The following is a 25766-nucleotide window of genomic DNA, read 5'->3' as shown; positions in this document are numbered from 1 at the left end:
CAGAATTTTAATGGTTTCAAGATGTTTATCAGTCAGATATATGTATATATTTTGTATACTTGGGCAGCAGGCCAGCAGGCCTTCCTGTAAACATATTTGGTTAAATATGACCGCATTACTGGTGGTGTTGATCTTATAGTGTAAGGTTTCTATACTTCTATTTTCTTACTATCAGTAGTACTAATAAGAACAATCACGTTAACAAACTTTATGGTAAAGAAAATCTAGTAATTATTGAAGGATTTATTTTCTACAACGTTTTGTTCCACTCTGAAACATCTTCAGGTAAAGAATGAATACATGAGATTGATGAAGATTAAGCCACCCAAGAGGTGGCACGGGCATGAATAGTCCGTGTTAAATTATCCCGCAATTTAACCAAAATTGGTTAAATATTTGTGAAAGAGTCGAAGAAGTAAGGGGGCCGAGGTGATGGGGGCAAATAAACAAGGTAAGGAGGTAGGGCCGATCAATCATTGGGTAAAACACAGGTACAGTAGGCTGGGTGTAGAGAAGTCATTATCTGGTGATATTTGACGAGACCTAGATCACAGTGTTGGCACGGAAACAAAGTCGTTATTCTGTATATTTAAGAAAGGGTCTTTTCTTATAAGCATAGCTTCCAGGATTTGTAATCTTATTTGGTCAGTGGTAGATTCCAGGAAGTTTGTATTATCTACTAGCACCTTCCTAGTCAGTGTCGTGTTATGTTCACTTTGCGTACGTTCACTGGAGGCTCCTGATTGTAGATGGCAGGTCAGTCTTCTCAAAAGCTTTGTGGTGGTCATTCCAATATAGGTAGATCGAAGGTGAGATCCTTCACTGGGGCGTGTGAAGTGGTATACCACGTTTGCTTTTTGGAGAGGGTTGTATTGTTCATTATGGCTGTTCTTGAGTATCAAAGCTGCAGTTCTTTTTGTTTGGTAGTAGATAATGAAGTCCAAATCTTGGTCTGGGGCTGTGGGTTTCACTCTATTTTGAATTATATTTCTTTATGATTCCTTCTGGTTTATACTTTGAACTCATCGTGGATTTGTAATTGAGTTTTATAGGACGGGTTTATTACTGTTGTATTTATTGTTCTCTGTTGTACCCATTTATCTAAATATCTCCTGATATGGTTGCCGACTTCTCTAATTCTTGTACCCATTGTTCATTAATACTTGAAGGTTCCTGTGCAATTCTTTATGCATGTTATGCCAATCAGAAATATGAGGAGAGCTCTGCATATATATGAGTTTATCACACTAGTTTTATATCTGGACATTCTTAGTGACCACTTACACACCATCCAGTGCTGGTGGGTTTAGTATGAACTTGTCTGGTGAAAGTTTGTCTTTGATTCTCGCAGACATCGAGGAAAGGGAGTGTACCATGGATGACTAGTTCATGAGTAAAGTTAAGCACTGAGTTTTGGGTAAATACATCCTTTAATAATATTAACAATTCCTGGAGGTCTTTCTAAACAGGAGAATGGGTTGTGTGATAGTACTGTTGTAACAATGGGGACCATCCTACATATATTGATGTAATGGACAATTAGATCCAGAAAAAAAAATAAAAACCATACTTAAATATTCCAAAGCTTAGTATAGCACATATATGCATTATATTATTGCTCATACAGCTGCTTAGGAATGTTAAGTTAGGTTTTATTAGCAACATTAATACAAAACCTTATCCGGTTTGTCCAAATTGAATAGTACCAAATTCTACTTTCTAATTGTTGATTACGAAATATATGTACGATAGTATGAGTACTATCTAAACAGGAGAATAGTTTGCTTTCACACATCGATGTACGTACAGTAGATGCAAGGTTTCCCTTGTGGCTTTGAAGATGATGTCTTCTAGTGTTCCCATACAAAAGTTAGCAAAGAGGACTCCTAGTGGGACCCCCGTGGCTACTCCGTCTATCTGGGTATACATGTCTCCCCAAGTGGTTGTGAATGGGGCCATTTTGGTGCAAATCTCCAGGAGATTACGGGGGTGCAGCTTTGGCGTAGAAATGTCACAGTAGATTCTGTCTAACATTAAATTGATGGTGATGTCCTCTGGAACGTTCGTAAACTAGACAGAATCTGCTGAGCGACAAAAAATCATTCCAAAACGAAGTCAACTCTCATACCAGGAACGGTTGAGGGCCACAGGGCTAGCAACACTGCAGACCAGACATGACGGAGCGGATATCGAAACTTGAAAAATACAGAAAATTTGGAGAATACCGATCAAAACAACGTCTTTAAAAGGCCAGATGTAACACAAGCAAGGAGCGACGGTTTAAAGCTAAACAAGCCACAATGTAGGAGGACAGCAAATGGAGAAGGTTTTTCACACACAGGATTATAAACTCAAGGGCACCACCTACCCACAGAAGTCGCAAATGCAATGCAAAAAAAAAACTGAAATTCAAGATCAAGCTCAATAAAATCATAAGAACAAATATGGGGGGACGTTTGACAAGCGACCGGCTTCCTGTCCTCGTTGAGGCCACTAGCAAGATAGTAGCCCCAGGTAAAATTCAGGTAAATAACTAGAAGCTGCAGTTAAGACAAGAACCTGCAGCTGTAACAAGAGCCTGCAGCTGTATCACGAACCTGCAGCTGTAACACGAACCTGCAGCTCTAACAAGAACCTGCAGCTGTAACACGAACCTGCAGCTCTAACAAGAACCTGCAGCTCTAACAAGAACCTGCAGCTGTAACACGAACCTGCAGCAGTAACAAGAACCTGCAGCTGTAACAAGAATGTCAAGCCATAAAGAAAACCTGTAGCTATAATGAGAACCTACAACTGTAACACGAACCTGCCACTATGATAACCTGCAGCTCTACTTCACAGCAACTCCCTTCAGATTGGGTCGCTCAAGATCGAAGAGGAAGCTGGGAACAGGAGCGTAGTACTTGTGAGCATCCACGGAGGAGAAGCCAGCTCTCTGGATGTTGGGCAGCATGTCACGGTTGAGACAGCAGCCGTCGAAGATGAAGGGCCACACCCGCAACCATGTGAAGACGTCTTGCAGCCGCCTCCTCAGACTGTGCCTCTCCAGATCAAATTCTGCGATGTGCTCCATGAAGTAGAACTTGCCGCCCTGCAGATAATAATAATAAGAGACAGATGACAAGGAATGGGTATCTGTGGAGCATCTCTTATTATAATTGTAGTTGTTGATAGCCTCATTGCTCAAGCTACTGTCCGTTCTCAGGATGCAACCCATGACAGTTGCCTAGCTACAAGGTACTTATTTAGTGCTACGAAACATGCCCAACTTGTTTTTGTCCTGCGCTGGGATCGAACCTCGAATCCTCAACTGTGAGTCGAGACGAAGAGTATTGTACTACAGGACTCTATCTGTAACATCGTGATGAACAAAAAGTTATAGGGTGACATCTCTGTTATGGTTCTGGTAGAACATTTGTTACGACACCAGCAGGCCCGGATCTAACTGTTTTTGGCCGACCCCCCCCCCCCCTCCTTCAGGCCAAAACGGCTAAATGGGCCCCATCCTCTGGTCAGTGTGGCTGTTCAATAACTGAACCCACACTTGTAGACAGCTCATATCATAGTAATATGTAATGATTAATAACCAGTTATGTTAAACTTAGTTTTGCAGAAGAATACATTGAGGCCATATTCCTATACTTTTATAAGTTTCAATTCCTTTTTGTCCAGAAAATAACTATATACATAAAAAGTAAAAAATCATGACGGCTTTAAATAAAATATTAGTACGTATTGAAATATTTCACACAATATTTATCATACTTACATTATACATAATGCATACTTTTCCATCCAAATACTTAGTGGCCAGGAGTTATACAAGTTCTAATTCCTTCATCCAGAAAATAACATACGATGTTATATATACATACAGAACATAAATACACAAAAGTAATCAAATCTACTTAAAAAAAACACTAATACTTACTGAAATAATTAACACATTCACTGCATAAAAACTTTGACACACCAGTGATTACTAAATATGAAGGTGGCACTTAGTTTAAAGAAAAGTAATACAAAATTAATTACAGGAAAGTATTTTCAATATATATGTACAAAAATGTTAGTATTAAGTAAGCACAACCCCCACATACACAGCTCAAACATATACTGAACTGACTGAAAATACCATAAAAAAGTACTTGACCAATTGGGTAGTGAAGCTCTGAACACCAGCATTGCATCCGCAGCTTGCAAAGACTTTCATAATTGCAACTTCAGCCCTGCAAGCATTATGCTCTATCTTGCATGTGTTAATCATTCATTAAGGTGTCCAATAAATCAATATAAATGGAAATACTGTTGTTAAAAATAAAATTAACATAATTAAATAAGGGTTTTATTTATGTTACAGACATGTAGAAAACAACACAGTACACTTAAATAATTGGCCAAACACATTTTAATATAGTTCTGTATTTATTTTAAAGATTATCAGAAAAAATAAAAACATCTCAAACTTCCAATACACTTTCAACATTTACAAATCAAAGACACGTGCATTTTATAAAAAAAAACATAAGTTACTAAACATTTACCAATGATGAAAGCAATTTCCCTTTAATATACTTGAAATGAATGCAGTATACAGTAAATCATTTTTTACCTCAATTATTCAAAGTTTTGGCCGAAACCCCTTTTGTAGTAGAGGCTTCATATTTATGTGTAACCTTATGAATAAAAAGGTGCACATTCTAATAAATAAAATTGTTATTACTCTTATTATTGTTGTTGTAGACAGATTTACGAAAAGACCGGGTGGATAAGAAACCAATACTTCGGCCGTCATGCTCTATTTTAAGAGAGAATTCGCCAAAAAGAAATTGGCCAGTGTGATATTTTCAAACACCTATAATGTCTTTTCTTCGGATGATGGAGCTATCGTCTTTGTAGGTCCCTGAAACATGGTATCAGACACAAACACAATAAATTTATCAAAACATGGCAGCTGTCAGGATATCTGGGTGGAAACTGTAGTGCAGAGGATTTCATTAAAAAAAAAAAAGTTGTGTGATGGTAGTGTGGTCATTGGTAACCTGCTTGCATACTAAGCTTTCGTCGTCTGGTCATTGGTGACCTTGACCAGACCACACACTAGAAGGTGAAGGGACGACGTTTCGGTCCGTCCTGGACCATTCTCAATCGAATTGAAAAACGTCGTCGTCCCTTCACCTTCTAGTGTGTGGTCTGGTCAAATTACTTCAGCCACGTTATTGTGACTCATCGCCTGCATTGGTGACCTGCTTGCATATTAAGCTTTGGTGGTATGATAATTGGAGGCCTGGGTCCCGGTAGTGCAGTCTGATTCATTCTCGACTTACAATCGAGAAATCACAGTTCTAATTCCGGGTGGAACAGAAATGGTTGGCCACGTTTCGTATCACGTAATGTACCTGTTCACCAAGCAGTAAATAGGTACCCAAGAGCTAATCAGCTTGTTGTGGGGGTTGCATCCTGAGGATGGACAGGAAGGGGGGGTCAGTAATTCGACCTTGGGGAGGAGGGACTTTGATATAAGCCTAACATGTATATTTACACTGGCTGCTTGTCCCCCAATGAATTTTAAATTATTAGCCCAATTTATGGAAGTAGGGTTAGTTAATACATGTGGGAAGAAATAACTCACCGGCGCCAGTACACGAAGAACCTCACGAAGGATCTGGTCGGCGTTGTCCACACTGCAGAGGACGAGCGTCATCACCACCACGTCCACACTGTTGTCTCCGATCATCTCCATGTTGTCGCCTGAGGAAGTACACCACACTAGCATGATCAGGGTGTTGCACCAGTGTTACTGTGTGGAGTCTTGTCCCAGACTCCCAGTGCTAGTAAGAGTGTGCAGTGAGAAGGGCGTTGCCCCCCGGTGTTGCTGTGACGGAAGGAACATACTGACCACATGACCTTGAAGAGGGGTTCGTAGAATTATCAAAATCTACCTAAAACATCTTGCATTTCCGTTATATTACCATAATCCTAGGATGTTTTCTGCTTATAATGTTGGTGTTGAATGTAACACGAGGAAAAACGCAGTTTTATTAGAAAATCTGTTAATTTAATTTATAATGAAATAAGAGGGAAATGTGTGGCAGGCCGAGGCTTTCCATTCGCTTATCAAACCACATTACTGCATGTCCGACTGTTGGAACCGGGTGCTTGAGTGAAAATTGATTTTTTTTTTATATCTAAATGCGTTAAAATTGCTTTGAGGTATGGCAACAGTCTGATGCAAACCTTGTGTCTTTCTAATAAATACTAACGTAATTATGGTTAAAATTCCAACCCGCCCCCCACCCCAAACCTACTAACCTCGGGTCAAGATGATTCTGGACATCATCTTGCTGGGGGTAATATGTAATTTTGTCCAAACATCGCATTTTTATGTAATAAATTATTTTGTTGTGTTTTATGTATATTTCTGGTGTTCACTATAACCCAAGGGGCGTGAGAGTTGATGTCTTCAGTGTTGGCCAAGCGCCTGGAGGGGAAAGACGTGTTATCGTATCGTGCCACATTTTATTGATGTTATTTATTCCTGCATACCTCGTTTGTTTATTTATACTCTATTAACAATGACTGTGTATTGTAAATATATACCGTGGAAGGTAAGGTCAATGTCACGTTAGCAGAGAAAGGTTTCCTGCTAACGTGATGATGAGCTCACCTTCCATATTTACAATGTGGAATGTTTCAGAGACATTGTCTCTGAAACATTGTAAAATATTGTTTCTTGGAAACAACATTACTGACAAACCCATATCCCAACTGACGTAAATTGAGGGCCATAAACCTGCTCTGGCCCCGGTTATGGACCGGCTCTGGCCCCGGCCATGGACCGGCCACGGACCGGCTCTGGCCCCGGTCACGGACCGGCTCTGGCCCCGGTCACGGACCGGCTCTGGCCCCGGCCACGGACCGGCTCTGGCCCCGGCCACGGACCGGCTCTGGCCCCGGCCACTGACCGGCTCTGGCCCCGGCCACGGACCGGCTCTGGCCCCGGCCACGGACCGGCTCTGGCCCCGGCCACGGACCGGCTCTGGCCCCGGCCACGGACCGGCTCTGGCCCCGGCCATGGACCGGCTCTGGCCCCGGTCACGGACCGGCTCTGTCCCCGGCCATGGACCGGCTCTGGCCCCGGTCACGGACCGGCTCTGTCCCCGGCCATGGACCGGCTCTGGCCCCGGCCACGGACCGGCTCTGGCCCCGGCCACGGACCGGCTCTGGCCCCGGCCACGGACCGGCTCTGGCCCCGGCCACGGACCGGCTCTGGCCCCGGCCATGGACCGGCTCTGGCCCCGGTCACGGACCGGCTCTGTCCCCGGCCATGGACCGGCTCTGGCCCCGGCCATGGACCGGCTCTGGCCCCGGCCATGGACCGGCTCTGGCCCCGGCCATGGACCGGCTCTGGCCCCGGCCATGGACCGGCTCTGGCCCCGGCCATGGACCGGCTCTGGCCCCGGCCATGGACCGGCTCTGGCCCCGGCCATGGACCGGCTCTGGCCCCAGCCATGGACCGGCTCTGGCCCCGGCCATGGACCGGCTCTGGCCCCGGCTACGGACCTGTGGTACAGAGGTATTATGAATTCTAAACTAAATAATCACGCTTTGTAGGCAAACTAGATTTGTTGCTTGCTTCCAATGAAGTAATGTAATAAATTTGTATAAATTTTAACCTGTTTATTTTTTGTATTGGCCTCTTATGACCAGTTGTTTGGAATGCCTATTATATATACTTATGACATCTGGATTTTCAGTGTTGGAAGTATAATGAAATGATCAATGCCTTCCGTAAGCACATTGTATTCTGTAGTTCGTGGTGTAGTGTCCTTCAGAGAAGAATGTTACCTTTATGTATCACGTGAGAAGGCGGAAACACGTTCATGTATCACGTGAGAAAGCAGAAACACGTTCATGTATCACGTGAGAAAGCAGAAACACGCTCATGTATCACGTGAGAAAGCAGAAACACGCTCATGTATCACGTGAGAAGGCAGAAACACGCTCATGTATCATGCGAGAAGGCAGAAACACGCTCATGTATCATGTGAGAAGGCAGAAACACGGTTATGTATCACGTGAGAAGGCAGAAACACGGTTATGTATCACGTGAGAAGGCAGCAAGACGTTCATGTATCACGTGAGAAAGCAGAAACACGTTCATGTATCACGTGAGAAAGCAGAAACATGTTCATGTATCACGTGAGAAGGCAGAAACACGCTCATGTATCACGTGAGAAGGCAGAAACACGTTCATGTATCAAGTGAGAAAGCAGAAACACGTTCATGTATCACGTGAGAAGGCAGAAACACGTTCATGTATCACGTGAGAAGGCAGAAACACGCTCACGTATCACGTGAGAAAGCAGAAACACGCTCACGTATCACGTGAGAAGGCAGAAACACGTTCATGTATCACGTGAGTAGACAGAAACACATGCATCACGTGAGAAGGCAGAAACTCGTTCATGTATCACGTGAGGAGGCAGAAATACATGACTGGCTCACTGTGTCGAGACTAGTCCCGTTATTTTAGCAGGGAAATATATTTTTTGATTTTTGGAAATGCCTGTGTTATATTTTGTATAATTTGTTTTAATGTACTTACGTATTTGTAAACGTTTACATCGTTTTGCAAATTGACAGCTAAGCCCCATAACTTTAACTTTTTCAAAATCAAAAGATAAACCCATTTGTGGTTTTTGCAGTTGTTCGGATAATCAAGTTAATCAGGTTTGAATTGGTGAAGTCAATTATAATTGTTATTATAATACAAATTAATAAGAATAATACCAATTAGATTATATGATAACTTTGATACATTCCAGTATTAAGTGTGTTTGGCTAATTAATTCCGAGTCAGTTATATGTAATTTGTTAAAATTTTGAAAATGTTATATATTATATAATCCAAAGGTAGCTATATATATAACTGGGGTCCAAAATCCCATCTTTCATTGGATTTAAATAAAACCTTAGATATCTATGAGAAATAAATGCCAATAATATTTACATATAATAATTCTTGCACAGAAGTTTGGGGTTCGAATCCCAAGGGTATTTAGGTTACATTGAACTTGCATTGATGAGTGGCATTGCAGTGATGAGTGGCAAGACAGGGGCCTTAAGAAGACTTTGATAAAGCCGCCTTCAAACGCCATAGCAACTTCAAATTCATTTGACGTTTTGGAGGACGAGTGCTGTGGAGAGACTGTGGATCGCGCAAAAGGGAAAGCAACGAAGAGAAAGGAAGCGCAGGCCCCTCAGAAAGTAAAGGAAGTACCTAAGCAAACATTAGTTGTGGGAGATTCCCAGATAAGGTATTTGGATAGAACGTTTTGTGCTAGAGATAGGGGGAACAGGTTAAGGGTTTGCTATCCCGGAGCTGGCATTGGTGATATTATAAACAACATGAATGATATTATGGCTGGTAATGGGAACAATCCCATTATTTGCATTAGCGTGGGAGGAAATTATGTTGGTCGAGTCAGGAGTGAGGAACTGATTCAGAGGTATAAAACAGCCATAGAGTTAGTTAGGAGCAAGGGAGGAATCCCGATCATATGTGGCATTCTTCCAAGAAAGGGAGTGGGAAATGAATGGATATCGAGGGCACTTGGTGTAAATTGCCGGCTGGAAAGATATTGCAAATCAAATGCAATATCTTTCATAGACAACTGGGAACACTTCTATGGAAGAAATGAAATGTATGCTCGTGATGGGGTGCATCTATCGAGAGCTGGGGTTGTTGCTGTTGCGAACTCGCTAGAAGAAGTGGTTAGAGGTGTTTGTTTGGGTTTAAACTGTTAGTAGATAGAGGTATGGGAATTGATTTGGAGGAAGGAGGTAATAAAAGTATGTGTTTGTGGGAGAAAGGAATTGGCAAAACGATCAGGGAAAGAGAAGGTCCGCAAAATAACAATTCACTTAGGGTATATTACACTAACAGTAGAAGTCTAAGAAATAAAATTAACGAATTAAATGCTCTTGTCTGCACAGAAAAAATAGATATTATTGCACTTACCGAAACGTGGATGAATGTAGAAAATAGAGAACTATTAGCTGAATATCAAATATATGGATTTAAACTATTTCACACAGATAGATATATTAGACGAGGAGGTGGAGTAGCCATATATGTTAGGGACAATTTGAAATGTAGTCTCAAAGAGGGAATCAAAACAGAGCCACACACAGAAACTATTTGGATTGAATTAAACGAAAAAGCTAATAATATTATAATAGGAGTAATATATAGGCCACCAAATTTAGACAGAATGGAAGCAAAGCATCTATGGGATGAAATATCTAGAGCATCTAGATCTAACAGTATTTATGTCATGGGTGACTTTAATTTTAGCGGAATAAACTGGTTGAACAAAACAGGGAATAGTGAAGCAGAAGATTTTCTAGAATTAATTGACGATTGCTTTCTTACGCAACACATTAAGGAACCAACACGGGAAAATAATATTTTAGATTTAGTGTTAACTAACAGGGAAACGCAAATTAATGACATCGAAATAGGGAGTGAGCTAGGGAGCAGTGATCACAAAGAAATCAGATTTAGCATAGAATGGAATAGACCAGTAGGAGAAAATTCTGTTAAAGTGCCAGATTTTCGAAAAGCTGATTTTAATAGCCTAAGAAATTTTTTGGGTCAAATTGATTGGAAAGGCTTGGGTATGGGGTGTGGGCCGGTCTTGGAGCGAGACATGAACCCAGCGATAGGTGACTTAAATGGGGATTTCGATGTGGATTCAATATATAACTTATTTAAGAATATTCTAAACAAAGCACAGGAACGTAGTATACCATACAAATTGAATAGATCGTATACTAATGACCCAAAGTGGATAACAAAGAATTTGAAGAACCTTATAGGTAAAAAGAGAGCTTGGTACAAAAGGATTAAAAATGGGGAGGTCACTTTAGAACAGGAATTCGTACAACTGGTTAGAAATGTTAAAAAGAGATAAGGAAAGCAAAAAGAAACTATGAAGTTCGCATAGCAGGGCAAGCAAAGACAAATCCTAAAGGGTTTTTTCAGTTATATCGTACTAAGACTAAGGAAAGGATAGGTCCATTAAAAACTGAGACAGGTCAAATAACAGATAGTGATGAAGAGATGAGTAGTATTTTTAATAAATATTTTGTATCTGTATTTACTAAAGAGGAACTTAACAATATGCCTTCAGCCGAACAAGTCTATGTGGGTGGGGACGAGGACAGGTTGACGAGTTTAGCAGTTACCAGGGAGGATGTTCTTAAACAAATAGTAAAACTCAAACCAAACAAATCCCCAGGGCCGGATGAAGTGTTTGCTAGGGTGCTTAAAGAATGCAAAGAGGAGCTTTGTGACCCACTGTCAACCATATTTAATAAATCAATAGAGTCAGGCAGAGTGCCAGAGTTTTGGAAAGTTGCTAATGTGATACCAGTTTTTAAGAAAGGAGATAGATCACTTGCGTCTAACTATCGACCAATTAGCCTAACGTCTATTGTGGGAAAGTTACTCGAATCTATAATAGCAAATAAAATTCGTCTTCATCTTGAAAAACATAAATTAATAATTGAGTCGCAACATGGTTTTATAAATGGCCGTTCATGTTTAACAAATTTGTTATCTTTTTATTCTAGCATTGTTGAGGCAGTTGATAGTGGTAAGGATTGCGATGTTGTATACCTTGACTTTAGCAAAGCTTTTGATACAGTGCCACATAAGAACATAAGAACATAAGAACAAAGGTAACTGCAGAAGGCCTATTGGCCCATACGAGGCAGCTCCTATTCTATAACCACCCAATCCCACTCATATACTTGTCCAACCCGTGCTTGAAACAATCGAGGGACCCCACCTCCACAATGTTACGCGGCAATTGGTTCCACAAATCAACAACCCTGTTACTGAACCAGTATTTACCCAAGTCTTTCCTAAATCTAAACTTATCCAATTTATATCCATTGTTTCGTGTTCTGTCCTGTGTTGATACTTTTAATACCCTATTAATATCCCCCCGGTTATGTCCATTCATCCACTTGTAAACCTCTATCATGTCACCCCTAACTCTTCGCCTTTCCAGTGAATGCAACTTAAGCTTTGTTAATCTTTCTTCATATGAAAGATTTCTAATTTGGGGAATTAACTTAGTCATCCTACGCTGGACACGTTCAAGTGAATTTATATCCATTCTATAATATGGCGACCAAAACTGAACTGCATAATCTAAATGGGGCCTAACTAGAGCAAGATATAGCTTGAGAACCACACCAGGTGTCTTGTTACTAACGCTGCGATTAATAAATCCAAGTGTCCGATTTGCCTTATTACGAACATTTATGCATTGATCCTTTTGTTTTAAATTTTTACTAATCATAACTCCCAGATCCCTTTCGCAATCCGACTTCGCAATCACAACACCATCTAGCTCGTATCTTGTAACTCTATCATCATTACCTAACCTCAGAACTTTACATTTATCAGCATTAAACTGCATCTGCCAATCCTTTGACCATTTCAAAACCCTATCTAGATCAACTTGAAGTGATAGTGAGTCCTCCTCCGAATTAATTTCCCTACCGATTTTCGTATCATCGGCAAATTTGCAAATGTTGCTACTCAAACCTGAATCTAAATCATTTATATATATTATAAACAACAGAGGTCCCAGGACAGAGCCTTGAGGCACTCCACTTACAACATTTTCCCACTCTGACTTGATTCCATTTATACTAACTCTCTGTTTCCTTTGGTATAGCCATGCCCTAATCCAGCTTAATATAGCACCCCCAATACCATGAGACTCTATTTTTTTAATCAGTCTTTCATGTGGCACTGTATCAAAAGCTTTGCTAAAGTCAAGGTATACAACATCGCAATCCTTACCACTATCAACTGCCTCAACAATGCTAGAATAAAAAGATAACAAATTTGTTAAACATGAACGGCCATTTATAAAACCATGTTGCGACTCAATTATTAATTTATGTTTTTCAAGATGAAGACGAATTTTATTTGCTATTATAGATTCGAGTAACTTTCCCACAATAGACGTTAGGCTAATTGGTCGATAGTTAGACGCAAGTGATCTATCTCCTTTCTTAAAAACTGGTATCACATTAGCAACTTTCCAAAACTCTGGCACTCTGCCTGACTCTATTGATTTATTAAATATGGTTGACAGTGGGTCACAAAGCTCCTCTTTGCATTCTTTAAGCACCCTAGCAAACACTTCATCCGGCCCTGGGGATTTGTTTGGTTTGAGTTTTACTATTTGTTTAAGAACATCCTCCCTGGTAACTGCTAAACTCGTCAACCTGTCCTCGTCCCCACCCACATAGACTTGTTCGGCTGAAGGCATATTGTTAAGTTCCTCTTTAGTAAATACAGATACAAAATATTTATTAAAAATACTACTCATCTCTTCATCACTATCTGTTATTTGACCTGTCTCAGTTTTTAATGGACCTATCCTTTCCCTAGTCTTAGTACGATATAACTGAAAAAACCCTTTAGGATTTGTCTTTGCTTGCCCTGCTATGCGAACTTCATAGTTTCTTTTTGCTTTCCTTATCTCTTTTTTAACATTTCTAACCAGTTGTACGAATTCCTGTTCTAAAGTGACCTCCCCATTTTTAATCCTTTTGTACCAAGCTCTCTTTTTACCTATAAGGTTCTTCAAATTCTTTGTTATCCACTTTGGGTCATTAGTATACGATCTATTCAATTTGTATGGTATACTACGTTCCTGTGCTTTGTTTAGAATATTCTTAAATAAGTTATATATTGAATCCACATCGAAATCCCCATTTAAGTCACCTATCGCTGGGTTCATGTCTCGCTCCAAGACCGGCCCACACCCCATACCCAAGCTTTTCCAATCAATTTGACCCAAAAAATTTCTTAGGCTATTAAAATCAGCTTTTCGAAAATCTGGCACTTTAACAGAATTTTTTCCTACTGGTCTATTCCATTCTATGCTAAATCTGATTTCTTTGTGATCACTGCTCCCTAGCTCACTCCCTATTTCGATGTCATTAATTTGCGTTTCCCTGTTAGTTAACACTAAATCTAAAATATTATTTTCCCGTGTTGGTTCCTTAATGTGTTGCGTAAGAAAGCAATCGTCAATTAATTCTAGAAAATCTTCTGCTTCACTATTCCCTGTTTTGTTCAACCAGTTTATTCCGCTAAAATTAAAGTCACCCATGACATAAATACTGTTAGATCTAGATGCTCTAGATATTTCATCCCATAGATGCTTTGCTTCCATTCTGTCTAAATTTGGTGGCCTATATATTACTCCTATTATAATATTATTAGCTTTTTCGTTTAATTCAATCCAAATAGTTTCTGTGTGTGGCTCTGTTTTGATTCCCTCTTTGAGACTACATTTCAAATTGTCCCCAACATATATGGCTACTCCACCTCCTCGTCTAATATATCTATCTGTGTGAAATAGTTTAAATCCATATATTTGATATTCAGCTAATAGTTCTCTATTTTCTACATTCATCCACGTTTCGGTAAGTGCAATAATATCTATTTTTTCTGTGCAGACAAGAGCATTTAATTCGTTAATTTTATTTCTTAGACTTCTACTGTTAGTGTAATATACCCTAAGTGAATTGTTATTTTGCGGACCTTCTCTTTCCCTGATCGTTTTGCCAATTCCTTTCTCCCACAAACACATACTTTTATTACCTCCTTCCTCCAAATCAATTCCCATACCTCTATCTACTAACAGTTTAAACCCAAACAAACACCTCTAACCACTTCTTCTAGCGAGTTCGCAACAGCAACAACCCCAGCTCTCGATAGATGCACCCCATCACGAGCATACATTTCATTTCTTCCATAGAAGTGTTCCCAGTTGTCTATGAAAGATATTGCATTTGATTTGCAATATCTTTCCAGCCGGCAATTGACACCAAGTGCCCTCGATATCCATTCATTTCCCACTCCCTTTCTTGGAAGAATGCCACATATGATCGGGATTCCTCCCTTGCTCCTAACTAACTCTATGGCTGTTTTATACCTCTGAATCAGTTCCTCACTCCTGACTCGACCAACATCATTTCCTCCCACGCTAATGCAAATAATGGGATTGTTCCCATTACCAGCCATAATATCATTCATGTTGTTTATAATATCACCAATGCCAGCTCCGGGATAGCAAACCCTTAACCTGTTCCCCCTATCTCTAGCACAAAACGTTCTATCCAAATACCTTATCTGGGAATCTCCCACAACTAATGTTTGCTTAGGTACTTCCTTTACTTTCTGAGGGGCCTGCGCTTCCTTTCTCTTCGTTGCTTTCCCTTTTGCGCGATCCACAGTCTCTCCACAGCACTCGTCCTCCAAAACGTCAAATGAATTTGAAGTTGCTATGGCGTTTGAAGGCGGCTTTATCAAAGTCTTCTTAAGGCCCCTGTCTTTCGTAACTCTCCAAGACGAGGTCCCTTTACTGCTGGTCTCCTCCTTCGTTACTTCTCGTTGTTTTTTAAGCTGACGCACCTCCTCCCGCAGAGAGTCCAACTCTGTCCTCAGGGCTCCCACTAGAGTCACCAGGTCCTTCACTACAACTTCCATATTTGCTATGATAAAATAACAACACTCAGGAGCTCCGGTTAACACAACCTCTCACTGTGACTTCACCTGACCGACACATGAAAGACTGATTAAAAAAATAGAGTCTCATGGTATTGGGGGTGCTATATTAAGCTGGATTAGGGCATGGCTATACCAAAGGAAACAGAGAGTTAGTATAAATGGAATCAAGTCAGAGTGGGAAAATGTTGTAAGTGGAGTGCCTCAAGGCTCTGTCCTGGGACCTCTGTTGTTTATAATATATATAAATGATTTAGATTCAGGTTTGAGTAGCAACATTTGCAAATTTGCCGATGATACGAAAATCGGTAGGGAAATTAATTCGGAGGAGGACTCACTATCACTTCAAGTTGATCTAGATAGGGTTTTGAAATGGTCAAAGGATTGGCAGATGCAGTTTAATGCTGATAAATGTAAAGTTCTGAGGTTAGGTAATGATGATAGAGTTACAAGATACGAGCTAGATGGTGTTGTGATTGCGAAGTCGGATTGCGAAAGGGATCTGGGAGTTATGATTAGTAAGAATTTAAAACAAAAGGATCAATGCATAAATGTTCGTAATAAGGCAAATCGGACACTTGGATTTATTAATCGCAGCGTTAGTAACAAGACACCTGGTGTGGTTCTCAAGCTATATCTTGCTCTAGTTAGGCCCCATTTAGATTATGCAGTTCAGTTTTGGTCGCCATATTATAGAATGGATATAAATTCACTTGAACGTGTCCAGCGTAGGATGACTAAGTTAATTCCCCAAATTAGAAATCTTTCATATGAAGAAAGATTAACAAAGCTTAAGTTGCATTCACTGGAAAGGCGAAGAGTTAGGGGTGACATGATAGAGGTTTACAAGTGGATGAATGGACATAACCGGGGGGATATTAATAGGGTATTAAAAGTATCAACACAGGACAGAACACGAAACAATGGATATAAATTGGATAAGTTTAGATTTAGGAAAGACTTGGGTAAATACTGGTTCAGTAACAGGGTTGTTGATTTGTGGAACCAATTGCCGCGTAACATTGTGGAGGTGGGGTCCCTCGATTGTTTCAAGCACGGGTTGGACAAGTATATGAGTGGGATTGGGTGGTTATAGAATAGGAGCTGCCTCGTATGGGCCAATAGGCCTTCTGCAGTTACCTTTGTTCTTATGTTCTTATGCTCTTATGTTCATTCATTGTACTCTGAATAAATTTTGCTCATATTAAAATGAAGGCAGGTCAGCAGGCTTATACACATCCTATGCTTACCCGATGCTACTATAATCTCGTCAGAGTAAATGTTGGGGAATTTCTTTCTGTTAGCGTCAAAGTATGACTTGAAGTATGGGTTTGGATCCACGACCACCAGCCGGCTGCCGTCAGGGTAGTGGGCCAAGTTGACACCTGTCAAAACATTAGGCTATCTAATATATTTAAGCAGCAAATAAAATGTGTAAATATACTAGGTACCTATATATATTGTCCACATGAAACCTCCCATTAACAGATCACTCTACTGAACAAACCAAATGAGTCCACTGGATTCTCCCTTCGAAATTTTCATAAAAAAATATAAAATTTAGATTTAGGAGAGAAACGCAGTAAAAAAAATCCTGATTTAAGTTCATAAAATAGAAACATTTGCAAAAATGTGTAAATATTATTTAAAATAATTAATTTATACATTAGAAATAGTTTACTAAGTTTATGCTGTATTATAAAGTGTGCAAATGAGTTTTCTATTGGGCATTTTGGATTAGTTTTTCACCGTTTTGGAAATTTTAGTGAGTTTTGTGCTATTTGTCTCCATATTTGAGCGTGTTTAATGCTTTTTTCCCCTACCACATTTCAGCGTGTTTTGTGCCATTTTTTTCTCCATACTTGAGTGGGTTCTGTGTTATTTTCTCAAAACAGCACAAATAAAGCAACTGTATAGTGAAGTGACATTATATCTTCCGGTCAGCACCACAACACAGACGCCCGGGAGCATGCCATGCGCACACGCCCACCACGACACACATTCCTTGTGTATGTAAGTAAATGGTTTCTGTGTCCGGATAAACATGACAAAACCCTATAGTATTCCATCCAGATATATATAAAGTTGTAAAGCGTCAGATCTAGCTAATAAAAGTGATAAAGATAAACTTATGAAAAATAACAAATAAAGCTGAATCAACATGTCAAATATATGGATATATGTTTGTGCTAGGTATATCTTCAACTGAAACTGAAAACTAAACAAAATCATAAATTAACCGCCATTTGACTGAAATCGTATATTTCAGTGGCAAATTTTATTTTAGTCATTTATAAGTACTATAAATTTCAAGTCGCTAAGATGAGGCATTCCCAGAATAACACAACAAAACACAGATTACATAAAAACCACGATAGAATCCTCAACAATACTTAATTATTTGCTCCAGCAAACATGGGAAAGCTGCTGTAGATATAAAATCACTAAGCTTTCTAATGTGATTATTTGACTACAATAAGACTTGATCAATTTCACCTACCAGTACCAACACCAATTTCGAGGATCTTTATGGCATTCTGTTTGCGAAGTTCTGGGTCGTGGGAGACAACGAAGGAGAGGCTTGCAAAATGGTCTTTCTTCACCTCCTCTAGTTGCACGAACACATCCTTTGTACACATGTGCATCACGTACGCAAACCATCTGCAAGATGAGGAGGAGGAGGTAGTAGATTCCATGTTGAGATCTCTGTTTACACGAAGAGTAGATTACAAAACGGATTGCAACTGTCGTTAAAAAATAGGGAATAGGCTACAAAAGAGTTTTTATTATTATTATTATTATTATTATTATTATTATTATTATTTTCTACCACAGACGTGGCCATACATTTACAATGCTAACTAGCATATATACATTTTCTTCTGTCCTCCATGGACAGGGTGAGAGATTTGTCAAACATACAGTTCAGAGATTTATTGAACCCAACAACAGAAGGTGTTTGTAGTGCTTTTAAAATGTTAGGCTAAGTTACATACGTAAATACATAGATACACACATTTATGAATGCATTAATGTGAATTCATAATGGTGAAATGTAATTCTGATCAGCTTCCACATATACTTTATACACATACACACACACATACATACATACATACATTCATATATACATACACAAACATATATTTGTCACTTTTACTCTGACAGGGTGAGATAGCTGACAGAGAAACTAGTGTGCAATTAAGAACTTAACCACTGAAGGTGATTAAGATGCTTTTACAAGCTCAGGTTATATAGTTACATTACATGGTTAATCTAGGGTACAAGTCCAATATATCAAGTGTTCCAGTACTCGTATAATAGTTACAGAGTTCAGCATACCTCAGCCCAGGAGGGCGAAAGTCAGTCAGTATCTCTTATCTTGTAGTTGAGATCTTCAACTACAAGAGTGACCCTGGGGACCTCCTGAGGTTCGGCCATTGTAGTTTTTTTATTATTTTCTACTACAGATGTGACCACACATTTATAATGCTAACCAACATACATACATTTTCTTCTGTCCTACACAGACAGTGCTAGAGACCTGTTGAACATATAGTTCAGTGAGTTATTGAACAATCAACCATAGTTCAGTGATTTATTGAACAATCAACCACAGAAGGTGATTGCAGTGCTTATAAAATGCTAATCTAACCTACATACATAAATACACAGATTTACGTCTGCTCTACATAAAGTGTTCGATGTGTCTTTTTACAATGTGCGTTTAAAAAGGTAAAATGCAATTCTGACCAGCTTCCACATATCCTGTATACAAATACATACATACACACATACAAATATATACATATACACACATACATTTATGTCTCTCCTACTTTGACAGGGGTAAGGTAGCTGCTATATAAACTAGTGTTATTAAACATTTAACCACTGAAGGTGATTAGGGTGATTTTACAAGCTCAGGTTATAGTTATATCACAAACATTGTATAACTGATGCATCACATTGTCTTGAGTACAAGTCCAATATATCATAAAGTGTTCCAGTATTCATACAAAGTTCAGCATACCTCAGCCCAGGAAGGCGAAAGTCAGTCAATTTGGGGACATTCTACAATATAATGTTCAAGGGAGTGCATGTTTTCTCTTTCACAAAGTTGACACGTGGTGTATTCGACAGAAGTTCTTTCTAACGTTTCTGTGGCTCATTTGGGTACTAAGTTTCCACCTCTTGTTCGTGTTCCACCCGTGCTGAACAGTTTATCTTTATTGTGTGTGTGTATGTGTGTGTGTGTGTGTGTGTGTGTGTGTGTGTGTGCTGGTGTTCACTGCTAGGTGAACAGGACCATCAGGGTGAAAGAAACTGCCCATTTGTTTCCGCCATCGCCGGGGATCGATCCCCGGTCCCTACGACTACGAACCCCGAGTGCTGTCCACTCAGCCACCAGCCCCCCCCCTCGATTTGAATTTTGAGGGAGTTTAAATATTCAACCCGTCCTGGTAATACAATGTCGCATTTGCACGTATAATCTAAGGGTCAAAATTGCCGTACTAGAAAATGGAAGCGGCTCGCGAAATTTACATACTGTGTCGTTTTCTGTTTTAGGGCCTCTGGTAGGTTAGGATAAGGGCACTTTAGTACGATAGGGTCATGACGGTGAGGAACCTTATGAGGACGGGCTGATATGTTTAGAGGCGTCCGATCTTAGGCGAGTGTGCATACGTACGCATGTTCCTGGTTGTGGATGTGTCGTTTTCAAAAGTTGCCATAAAGCCTGGGCAGAAAGTGTAGACTTGACATTAAAACTAATTGCTATATTAATCATCCATGGCCTCTGCCGTCTAGAGTCAACAAGAGCGAATGGGTCGCCTAACTGATTATTTACATCCTTTCCCCAGGTACATCAGTAAAATGGCCACCATGTATTCAGTACCATATTTTCACTTCCTTCAGCTCTTTTCAAACACACCTGCTACACACCTGTGAAACCTGGCTGTGTGCCAGATTTGTGTCCAGGAGGGCTGATTAGATGTGACAACATGGCAAGGCATGCGTGTTCATACACTGGGTGAAAGAGTAGGTTTAAGAACTGAGCAAAGTATTTACTCCTCAACTTCGTCACTATATAAACAAACCCAATTCCAACCCACAAAATCTAACAAAAAATAGATTAAATTTTATATATGGTGTGCACAGAAATCCAAAAATTCTACATAAACTTCAGGCCAAAGATCAAACAATTGAAATTAAACATTACTGTAGGCTAGGTAGGCTTCACAGTAAAATACATTGGCCAGCGAGTTATTTTTATGAACATTAATATAGTTAACTTTATACTGGCAGAAAACAAGACAGTTGAGATACGAAGGGACGTACACTGTAGTATTGAATAGACAGGATGTCTACGAAGGACATGGAGGCAGCAAAGAAGTAAGTTTGGATTCCCGAGGTTATACGGTTTATCTTTATTTTTGTTAATTATACATTTGTATTTGCTAAAGTTAGGTTAGGCAAAGTTAGGTTACTTTGTGATGGCGGTGTTTAGGTTTAGACGACCTCGATAACTTTCAAACTCTGTCAAATTATGAACACTGATGCGTTACGGTGAGTGAGGCGTCTCCCAACATGACCACTCGTGCAGGCTTCGGGAACACGAACCTTCAGCAACCACGAAGAAGGGATTTGTGCTGTTGTGCTGGTTTCAATTTTGCATCTGTAATTAAGCCGTTTGTTTTCAGAGCTGTGTTATTACTTGACCAGTATGTCATGCTTTCCTTGTATGTTATTGCCTTGTAAATGTTAAGTGTTTACCTTGCACCATTTTTATATGCAGGTGGCAGACTGTGCTAATGCTTTTGTGTGTATTACTGCCGTATTATTTTATTGCAATTGTTCTGTACATTGTGCTTCTGTACACTGAGCGGATACTGTGTGGTAATGGTGGTCATGTTTTTCAAATTTGAAGTAATCACCTAGTTGTGCTTGCGGAGGTTGAGCTCCGGCTCTTTGGTCATGCCTTTCAACGGTTAATCATCTAGTGTACAGATTCCTGAGCTTATTTGGCTCTGTCATAACTAATTTGAAACTGTGTAAGGAGTCTGCCTCCACCACATCAACGCCTAATGCATTCCATTTGTTAACTACTCTTACACTGAAAAAATCTTTCTAGTGTGTCTTTATGGCTCATTTAGGTACCCGGTTTCCACCTGTGTCCCCTTGTTCGTGTTCCGCCCATGCTAATTGCTTATCTTTGTCCACTCCTGTCAATTCCTCTGAGAATTTTGTAGGCGGTGATGATGTCTTCCCTAACTCTTCTGTCTTCCAGGAACGTGAGATTTAGTTCCAGTAGCCTTTGTTTGTAACTTTTACCTCTCAGTCCTGGGACTAGTCTGGTGGCATACCTCTATATCTCTGTGCACTGTGTTTTGAGTTTGGGCTTACTATGTTGATTTCTGATTCGTGGATTTTGTTTGTGTATACGATGTATTTTTTGTAAAAATTGTACACAAAGACAAAGCAGGAACATTAAAATTAGTTGTCATGTATTAATGCTAGTCTTTAGTATTGTGTTTTGTGATACTGTGTTGATTAATATGTTCTTTCATTGGCTTGTTCATTCAGGGGCTGCTTGTATATTGTTCCCCTCGTATATGTTTCCATCTGTGTGTCTGGAATTGGCGATTCAGTTTAATTTATTTATAAATATATTGTGTGCTTTTATAAATGCCGAAAATTTAATAAAGAATATTTGGATCGAATTACATATAACAGCGATCTATATCATCGACTCACATATCGAGGGACTTGGGTTCAATCCCCTAGGCAAGACAAACGTTTGGGCAAGTTTTCATTCACCTGATGCTTCTGTTCATCTAGAAGAAGAAGTATCTGGGAAGTTAAGCAACTACATCCTGGAGAAGGTCAGCAGTTGGCCTAAAGCCCTATACGGGGACCTCGATAATCCTAAGTACAGGCTTCCTGTCCCCGGCGAGGTTATCTTGAGATGATTTCGGGGCTTAATGTCCCCGCGGCCCGGTCCTCGACCAGGCCACGTGTTTGTCACACACCCCCAGGTAGCAGCCCGTAGTAGCAGTCTAACTCCCAGGTACCTATTTACTGCTAGGTGAACACGAGCATCAGGGTGAAAGAAATTCTGCCCATTTGTTTCCGCTTCCACCGGGAATCGAACCCGGAACCTCAGGACTATGAATCCCGAGCGCTGTCCACTCGGCTGTCAGGCGACGGGAATTATACACAAACATCGGAGTGCTTGGTCACTGGTTTTATCAACATGAATTTATATTTATGCATCCATCAGTTGTAAAAAACATACATTTATACTACAGATGTCTGTGCAGAGAAGGCCAGATGCCCCGGGGCGCGCCACACACAGCTGGCACACAGGAATGACAGGGGGGGGGGTCAGAGGCCGGCTACGGTCGGCCCAAGTCTCATACTTTAAGAAAAATCTGCATCTTAAGCCTCCCCTCATCAATGTTCATGAAATCTGAAATATAATGGAAGGAGAGGGGGGAAGATGGAAGGAGAGGGGGGAAGATGGAAGGAGAGGAGAGGGGGGGAGATGGAAGGAGAGGGGGGGAGATGAGAGATGAGAAAGCGTAAATGGGGTACCCAGGCACATCCAGGTAACCCACCAATTATAAAATGCACATAAGTTATATATCAACGAATTTAAGCGTTCGTTTAAAATAAATGCGAAAACTGAACCAGAAACAAATGTCAAAGTACTTATACTAATACTAATTAACACACACACACACACATTATATATATATATATATATATATATATATATATATATATATATATATATATATATATATATATATATAAACATTCTTCAAGACACTATATGCACCACAACCTCCAACTAGTGACATCAAAGGCCAGCAGTACTTGCGCAAGTCAACTCACCTGCGTTGTGTTCCGAATACAATTTTCTTGAGAAGCCAGAGCACGGCGAGGATGGTGATGATGGTTGTGAGATCATCACCACGCCACCACGTCAAGGTCAAGCGGTCGTTCTCGTCGTCGTCGCCTTCACTGAGGTCCTCCTCCTGAACCATGTTCATCTGTTCAGAAGCTGTCTCCATGCTCATCTAACCTGTCTTACGGTGAAAGGTTCGTAGTCCCTGATCACGGCGATGTCAAGACGTGCGCGTTGTGGTTTAGATATTCCAACAAACCACAAAATGTTCTTGAATAAAAGTCAGACGCAAGAGGGTTACGAGGCGAGTACACAGCACTACACACACAGCGCCCGGGCGTCGCAGCCACACTGTCGCTCATGTCACCGCCGGGCCTCCACCACCACCTTCATCACAGTTGCCATTTGCTCCATATACTACACTCATGATTTCCCCGTTTAATTTAAATTTAATTAATTTTCCCCCGGGGGGGGGGGGGGAGGGAGTTTATTGGACAGCGCCACTCATCCTGTGAGTGGACACACCGCCATAGCAGCATGTACAACACTCCCCAATAGGAAGAAAACCCGCTGGGTTGTTAATTTCTTTTTTCGTGTTGGACTTAAGACCAATGAACTTTTTCATTATTAAGTTATGTACAGTACAATGTGATATATACAGTACATTATTTTCAATCTGTCCTCAGGCTAGGCATTTACAGCCTTGTGATTTGAAAAGTCGTCAGCGAAGCACTGCTTGAGAAGCATTAGTTTAGTTCATTTATTATGCACCTCACACTCATCTTGTGGGCGGTAGTGGGAAAGGGTTACAAAGACACATAATGGGCTCAGGGACTGAACCCCACAATTCATTTAGCTAAGCAAGTTACAATCTTGATGAGCTGGTTACTAAATTCAATATAAGTCGTCACATCAACAATGGGTTCGAGATCGACCACTCGAACGTTACCAATTGTGAAGCAACCCATCCTTGACTCAAGTCCATTACATCCAGCGGTGGACCCCACAGACGCATTCATAAATTTGTACATGCTGTTCATTCAAAACGGGAATTTTCTCAAATATAAAGTAATATTATAATATTTTCGCATATTGTGCATATATAGGCATAGGTTAGGTTAAGTGTTTAGGTTCTGTTGGCAATTATTTGTATTTGTAGAACGTGGGTGAAGCATTTACAGCGTTGTAGTTCGAAAAAATTCGTCAGTGAAGCACTTGTTACGGAAGTGTTCGAACGTCAGCAGTTGTGAGTCGTGCATAAACCGTTTTCATTAATAAACAGGGGGTTTGGCGGGTGCATGGAATCAGTTTTGGATCTTTGTTTGGAGGACGGGCCGGAGGATCAGCCCGTCCTCCAAACAAAGATCGAAAAGTAATTCCATGCACCCGCCAACCCCTCTGTTTATGAATGAAAAACGGTTTATGCACGACTCACAACTGCTGACGTTCGAACACTTCCGGAACAAGTGCTTCACTGACGAATTTTTTTCCAACTACAACGCTGTAAATGCTTCACCCACGAACTACACATACAAATAATAGCCAACAGAACCTACCTTGACCTTACCTTGAGATGATTCCGGGGCTTAGCGTCCCCGCGGCCCGGTCCTTGACCAAGCCTCCTCATGGCTGGACTGGTGAATTAGGCTGTTAGTTCTCCCTCATATGGTGATGGGCTCCCTCTCACTGTGATGCCTCCACGCACTTAAATATTGATGGTATTAATAGCATGAAACCACAAGCGCGAGAGTGCTTTAAAATTTCCTGAATTTGCCTGAGAGCCACCATGTATAGTGACGGGGAACAGGAAGCCGACATCTTGTCAAATGTCTCCATTATTCCTTAGTTCTTCCAGTTGAATTTTGATGGAATAATCTTGGTATTTACGGCTTCGGCGGGTAGGCGGTTCCAGGGGTTTATTACCCAATTAGTACTCACCTAGTTGTGCTTGCGGGGATTGAGCTTTGGCTCTTTGGTTCCACCTCGACTGTCAATCAACTGGTGTACAGATTCTGGAGCCTACTGCGCTCTATCAAATCCACATTTGAAACTATGTAAGAAGTCAGCCTCCACCACACTGCCAAATGCATTTCATTTGTTAACTACTCTGACACCGAAAAAATTATTTATAATGTCTCTGTGGCTCATTTTGGTACTAAGTTTCCACATGTGTTCCCTCGTTCCTGTTTTCTCCCTATGTTAAATAGTTTGTCTTTGTCCACCCCTGTCAATTCCACTGAGAAT

General features: G+C 40.5%; 1 protein-coding gene across 2 annotated transcripts; it reads right to left on the bottom strand.

The window, feature by feature from the left end:
- Nucleotides 1-228: 228 nt before the first annotated feature.
- LOC123755897 (thiol S-methyltransferase TMT1A) lies at nt 229-23892 on the bottom strand. Of its 2 annotated transcripts, XR_011221990.1 has the most exons (6): nt 23510-23891; nt 18111-18271; nt 16861-16995; nt 5633-5751; nt 2712-3091; nt 229-2578 (listed from the first exon to the last, which is right to left on the bottom strand). XR_011221990.1 is itself a non-coding variant. In XM_045738826.2 (5 exons), exons 1-5 carry the CDS (start codon nt 23692-23694, stop codon nt 2831-2833), a joined length of 861 nt encoding a protein of 286 aa, XP_045594782.2. In that variant the 5' UTR covers nt 23695-23892; the 3' UTR covers nt 229-2830. The 2 variants fall into 2 exon arrangements, 1 of the variants encoding a protein (XP_045594782.2); XM_045738826.2 differs by having other exon boundaries at nt 229-3091; nt 23510-23892.
- Between the last annotated feature and the right edge of the window lie 1874 nt (nt 23893-25766).

This window comes from Procambarus clarkii, chromosome 43 (assembly GCF_040958095.1).
Source record: "Procambarus clarkii isolate CNS0578487 chromosome 43, FALCON_Pclarkii_2.0, whole genome shotgun sequence".
Classification (NCBI taxonomy): Eukaryota; Metazoa; Arthropoda; class Malacostraca; order Decapoda; family Cambaridae; genus Procambarus; species Procambarus clarkii.
Note: the sequence above shows the minus strand (reverse complement) of the source record. Positions and strands in the feature narration are given on the sequence as shown.